This window comes from Lepidochelys kempii, chromosome 11 (assembly GCF_965140285.1).
Source record: "Lepidochelys kempii isolate rLepKem1 chromosome 11, rLepKem1.hap1, whole genome shotgun sequence".
NCBI classification, from domain to species: domain Eukaryota; kingdom Metazoa; phylum Chordata; order Testudines; family Cheloniidae; genus Lepidochelys; species Lepidochelys kempii.
In genome coordinates, this window is record NC_136390.1 from 63707606 (window position 1) to 63713902 (window position 6297).

Genomic DNA, 6297 nt, shown 5'->3' on the forward strand with positions numbered 1-6297 from the left:
CATGGGGCTGCTCCTGAAGTAAGGTACAGGTCACAGTGAGAGCAGGTTCAGAATATGGCCCATTGACTCTATGTTACAGGACTGAAAAGTTGTGCTGGGAAGAGTCGTTCAGAACATCCTGAAGCTGAACGTTCACGTCTCTTCCGATAAGAACTGAAAACCATTTTGCGAAGGGCAGAATCATGCAGCTATTTATGTGAATCTCACTTGGCAGATCAAATTCCATTTCAGCAATTTGGCTGTAGCTGTGTTTTGCCTATTTGTTTTCTGAGCTTGAATCTGGGTTTAATCCGGGTCACTGATTTCCGTGGAACTACTTGTGTTTTGCCGGTGAGCCAGATTGGACCCTGTCACTTAAGTGCTTGATCCAAAGACTCCCATGGACTTTAATGAGCTTTGGATCGGGGCCTTAAACACTGAAGGGCAGTTGGGAACCTAACTTCCATTAGGTTACTTTGAACGTCCCAACCCGAAAGAGCAACAAATTGTTTAAATAGTATTACCCCAATGAAGAGACGCGTTTACAGCATGGAAATGTGTGCTGCCTAGGAAACATACGCAGTTGGCCTAAAGGAACCAACTATGGCCGTCATGGCTCCCCAGTCAGTGACTCCCCAGTACTCCCTGGGTCTCAGGAGGTACTGCCATGTTCTGTAGTTTGGCTGCCCACAGAAAATCCGGTTTCCTTCAAAAACATGACAGGACTGGATGTCCCTGGGATGAAATTCGTCACAGAGAGAAGGATAGTCACGGAAGGATTCGGTCATCCTGCCTCCCACGTCATTTGTCTCATAGACTCGTATCCTTCTGGGAAGACAAACACAAACACAGGTGTATAGCACACGAGCAGCAGCTCTATATGATCATAGGTTGCTTGCTGCTTTATTGACATTAATGATACATAATTGTATGACAACTTGTGTTCAGTTAGCAGAAAAAGGGCCTGATTCACCACTGCTCCGACAGTTTTACACAACTCCAATGATTTCAGTAGAGTTCCAGTGGTGTAAGGATAGTGTAAGCAGTGGGGAATCAAGCCTAGGGTGTGTAAATTATACCTAGCTTTAGCAAGTGAAGGATGAAAGCAAGTGGTAAGTGACAGCTGGACTGCCATAAGGGTCATATGCACCAGCATTGCCAGCGTTACTGTTCTTCAGTGGATAGGGCACTAGAATGGTGCTCAGGAGAGCTGGGTTCTGTTCTTGACTCTGCTACTAACCTGCCAGGTGGCCATGGGCAGATTGCCGCAACACTCTGTGCCTCAGTTTCCCTTCCCACCCTTTGTCTCTTTAGTTTGTAAGCTCTACTTCAGCCCTGTCTCTCACTATGTGTTTGTATGGTGTCTAGCTGCATGGTGAGACCCTCACTGGTTAGGGCCTTATATATCAAAATGTATTATGTTGAGGGCATCTGTTTCTCAGAGTTTATTAATTTCATTTTGGGAGGTTTATTTTTAGCAAATTTTGAGTTTTATCTGGCTGTCCAAAAAGGTCTCTCTTTGTATCCACTGTAATGAGGAATGTATATTATATATATTGTTCATTACAGTAATGAATAATCTCTTCTTAATGTTCCCTAGTGAGCTTTAACATAGCACTTTTTCGAACAGCACTACATTAAAGTACACTGGGGAACCTTTAGTGCACACTACATGGTCCAATTAATGTGCAACATCCTGGTGCGCCATAGAAATGAACCCCCCCCATAGTCCGCATTACTGCTCCATGTAGGCAAACCCTTAGATACAAGTTGTCATAAATATAAAGGGAAGGGTAAACACCTTTAAAATCCCTCCTGGCCAGAGGAAAAACCGTTTCACCTGTAAAAGGTTAAGAAGCTAGGATAACCTCGCTGGCACCTGACCAAAATGACTAATGAGGAGACAAGATACTTTCAAAAGCTGGAGGGATTGAGAAACAAAGTGTGTGTGTGTGTGTGTGATGCATTTGCCAGGAACAGAAAGGAATGGAGTCTTAGAACTTCGTAAGTAATCTAGCTAGATATGCGTTAGATTCTGTTTGTTTAAATGGCTGAGAAAATAAGCTGTGCTGAATGGAATGGATATTCCTGTTTTTGTGTCTTTTTGTAACTTAAGGTTTTGCCTAGAGGGATTCTCTATGTTTTGAATCTAATTACCCTGTAAGGTATTTACCATTCTGATTTTACAGAGGTGATTCTTTTACTTTTTCTTCTATTAAAATTCTTCTTTTAAGAACCTGATTGCTTTTTCATTGTTTTTAAGATCCAAGGGTTTGGGTCTGTGTTCACCTATGTAAATTGGTGATGATTTTTATCAAGCCTTCCCCAGGAAAGGGGGTGTAGGGTTTGGGGAGGATTGTGGGGGAAAGACGTTTCCAAGCGGGCTCTTTCCCGGTTATATATCTGTTAGATGCTTGGTGGTGGCAGCAATACAGTCCAAGGGAAAAAGGAAAATAGTTTGTACCTTGGGGAAGTTTTAACCTAAGCTGGTAAAAATAAGCTTAGGAGGTTTTCATGCAGGTCCCCACATCTGTACCCTAGAGTTCAGAGTGGGGAAGGAACCTTGACACAAGTAAACCTTTCTGGTGTTTTTCCAGTGTTTACTGGATAAACATCTGTTTCATTTTTTTATTGGGAGTGTTTTATCAGTGTTTATTGGTTAAAACCGAAAATCAGAATCCCTAATTATATTCTTGCCTCAGCGCTCGGATATCTATAAACAGATTGGCGTTAATTTATCAACTAGTAATTCTGCTTTTCATAAGAAATAGTGAATACCTATTCTCTCAAAAATACCAGAATTGCTATCTCACCTAACAACCTCCCCCTTATATATCTGAAAGAAAAATATATGTTCATTATCTCTCTAGGAGAAAACGCAACACATTGAACTAAGAACATAGCCCGATATTTTAAATATTTCACCTTAATTTTTCCCTCTTCCCTACTGCTCTCAGTTTCTTTCTACTTCTGCTAATCATTTTTATTTTAACTCTGTAACTGTCTAAAGCATTTTGGGATACAATTTGTACGAAAGATGATGTACAAAATCAAAGCCTGATCATACTCCCATTGAAATCAATGGTAAGAACTCTGACTGTCTTCAATGATTGAAGGATCAGACCCCGAGTATGTATTTTAGGCCTGGATTCTGCAAAAGGTAAGGCCTAAGCTACACACACAGACCTCCCAACCATCCCACATTTTGCAGGAGTGTTCTGCTTTGATTCCTCCCCAGCCTCCACTCCTGTCCCAGTTGAAGTGACTCCTGTCCCAGTTGGAGTTTCTTGCATTTTGGGACAGATGTTGGGAGGGGGGTAGTTGGCCCGACACCCCTCTGTGTCCATCTACAGAGAGGTATATGGGCCAAACCTGCTTTAGTCTCTCGAGATGTTGGGAAGTATGCAGGCAGGTTCCTGTACCAGGATAACTATGGCAGGTTAGCGGGGTGATTTTTTTACCAATATAGTTTTCCCGGTGCAACCACGAGTGTAGACAGCTATACTGGTATAAAGGTGCTTTATATCAGTTCAGCCTATTCCCCTTTTTGTGACTTTAAGCACCTTTATACCAGTATACCTACCTCCACAGGAGCGGGGTTGTACTGCTTTAATGATATCCTTGTACATCTTTCGTGCATAGACAACGCCTTACTCACATGAGTAACCTTCACCTTGGCATTTGCAGGACTGGGGCTTCAGGTTCCGACTGAGCACGCTTGCTCCAGTCCAGCAAAGCATTTAAACATGTGTTCAGGATTTAAACACCTTTACAAATCTATTTGGGCTTCTGTTTCCCATCCCCCGCTTTGGCCATCCCTTTATCCAGATTGTAAATTCTTTGTGGCAAGGACTGTCTCTTACAGCACCTAGCACAATAGATCCCTCAACTTGTCTGATGGTTTTAGTGCTACTCTAGTACAACAAATAATAATCATCACCTATAGAAAGGACAGTGAACTTACTGGTGTGATTATGCAACAGGACTTGACAGAGTCATTGAACCCCATCCACTGCTGGTCATTTGTATATTCCCCCTTTTTCAGGAAGTACTGATGTCCTATGTAATGGGGGCGCTCATAGATCATCCAGCAGCCACTTTCCACCCGGATTGAGTTGCAGCGGTTAAGGTGAGCATGCATATCCGGCTGGTCAGCAGTGACTGCATAGGAGCGGCCCTGGAAGTCTCTGTCCTCATAGAATATGATCTGGGTTGAAATAACAAAGCAAATCTAATAACGTTTTAAAGCATTTGTTTAAAAAATTGGCTTTTAGCTTCTGGCTCCCATAAGGTCTGATCTGAAAAACCTATTGAAATCAGTGGAAAGGCTTCCATTGTCCTCAGTGGGCTTTGGATCAGGCCTAGTAAACATCCAGGATTAATACTGAAGCACTGATATACATTTTCCTATCAGGGGCACAGCTAGTTAAATGTGATTGGTTCAGCGGATGATGAGCAGAGCAGATGTCTTCAGATCTCACCCTAAGGATTCTAATGAGCTGATGTTCTCCAGCGCTTTGAGTTGGCAAGTGGAGATTGTGTGCTGCACCTCTAGGAGTCCAAGAAGAGAAGGAGCATGAGCCACTTTTGCACGGCTCGGGTTTTTGGCTGGTTGGCATTCTGAAACAGTGTAACTTAGGCAGGTCAGGAACCGCTTTAAGCTAGTGAACAGGAGAGGCTAACAGGGGAGATTGGTGAGGGAGTTCTTCAAGTGAAGGAGGAGCGATGATGTGACCCTTGGGGTACGTTTGTTGTCTGTAGTGTCTGTGTTTGTGTTTGTGATGTGCTTGCTGCTTGACTGAAATATACCATATGATATGTTTGTTTGGGGGACCATCTGCTGAGCCTAGTGGCAAGACTGAGAGCTTCTTAATGAGGCTTTGATCCCTCCGCCCTTTAGCACCCACCAACCCTTAACCAGGGGATGGGCTATTCAGGAAGACCAGGGCTTTAAAAAGCCCACTCCTAAACAACCAGAGGAGGTAGCGACCAGGAGCAGCTAACAGGGGAGTTTTGTGAGGGGGAGTGTGTGTGTGTGGGGGCTAGATACACTTAACATTCTTTAAACTTAAAGCCAAAAACACCTCCCGATAAAAACAAAACATCAACAAAGGAAGGAGCTGCAGGAGTAAAAAGAGAATTCAGGCAGAAGTCCAGCAACAGAGTGGGGGGCTATCCAGTTTATTGCACCCAATGCAGCATGCAGGATTATCTGCCCTATGGGCAGGTGGAGTACGTGTGCATTTGGTGCAAGGAGCTCCTGGCCTACAGAGACTGTACAGGCTTTGGAGACCAGGGTGGCTGAACTGGAGGAGCTAAGGGTGACAGGAGAGGTACACAGATGAGACTTTCTGGGACACAGTAGAATGGTCCCACCCTCGGTCTGACAGCCTCTGAGCTGTTGAGGAGGATGAAAGTCTCAGGGAAGGAAAACATCCAATTGGAGCGGAGGGAAATGGTCCCATAGTTGGGACACTCCTTCCAGATGATGCTCTCTCTAATACGTCAGTCACTTGAATAGCCTTATGCTAGTCGCAGCAATTTCCAAGTAGGAGTTAAATGTAGTTTTTTTGTGTGACATCAGTTGATACTTAAAAAAATAAATAAGGAGAATATTCAGACACATTCCCATATTGCAATACGCAAACTGCAGCACCTTCTGATAATATGACTCCAAAGAATGGTGTGCCTGTTTGTGAAATACAACCCTCTTTAAAAAGTCAGAAAATAAAACACCAACCAAATAGAAAAAAATAAACCTAAAATAAAGATTTTGTACATACCAAATATCTTTGTATTTGGCTGTTAGTAAGCACATAAGATTTTAATATTTCCTTTTTTAATCCAGTTATCGCACACTTGTGTGTACGTTTTCATTTCTTTCTGTTAATCTATTACTAGGCTGACATACTCTGTATAGGTACACACACACACATAAAATAATATAATGGTATACTGTATTTCAACACAGTATTTACTCATTTTTTTTCTTACCTTTGCCATGTTAGCCAGAGCTTAGCTGCAAGACCTCAATACTCTGGGAGGTTCAACAGTCCTTTATATAGACAACACAGCGCTGGCTCCACATGAATTGGACAAAAGGGAATTTTTTGTCCAGTAAAGAGAATTCCTCATTCTTTTTCCCCTCATCATCAACATTATTCTTTGTAAAGAATTGTTATGGCCTTTTGTTTACTGGGTGCCAAGTATATTGTTATGTAAATAACAAAGGGACCAGGTTAATGTGTATGTCAGTCAATATTGCCATTATTTCACTGACGTGAACATGTTCAAGAGAAAATGCTGGTAAACTGCTGC

The 6297-nt window shown here is 42.6% G+C and overlaps 1 protein-coding gene across 1 annotated transcript; it reads right to left on the reverse strand.

Moving 5' to 3' along the window:
* Nucleotides 1–545: 545 nt before the first annotated feature.
* On the reverse strand, nucleotides 546–5982 carry LOC140895999 (gamma-crystallin C). The gene is made up of 3 exons (XM_073307037.1): nucleotides 5974–5982; nucleotides 3933–4186; nucleotides 546–807 (listed from the first exon to the last, which is right to left on the reverse strand). The coding sequence occupies exons 1-3, from the start codon at nucleotides 5980–5982 to the stop codon at nucleotides 546–548; spliced, it is 525 nt and encodes a 174-aa protein (XP_073163138.1).
* Between the last annotated feature and the right edge of the window lie 315 nt (nucleotides 5983–6297).

What these genes read in the sequence shown, in the direction of transcription:
- LOC140895999 (XM_073307037.1), bottom strand. An exon ending in ATCACACCAGTAAGTTCACT is followed by an intron (nt 808 to 3,932) that starts GTCCTTTCTATA and finishes TTGTCTTCCCAG; the next exon opens with AAGGATACGAGTCTATGAGA.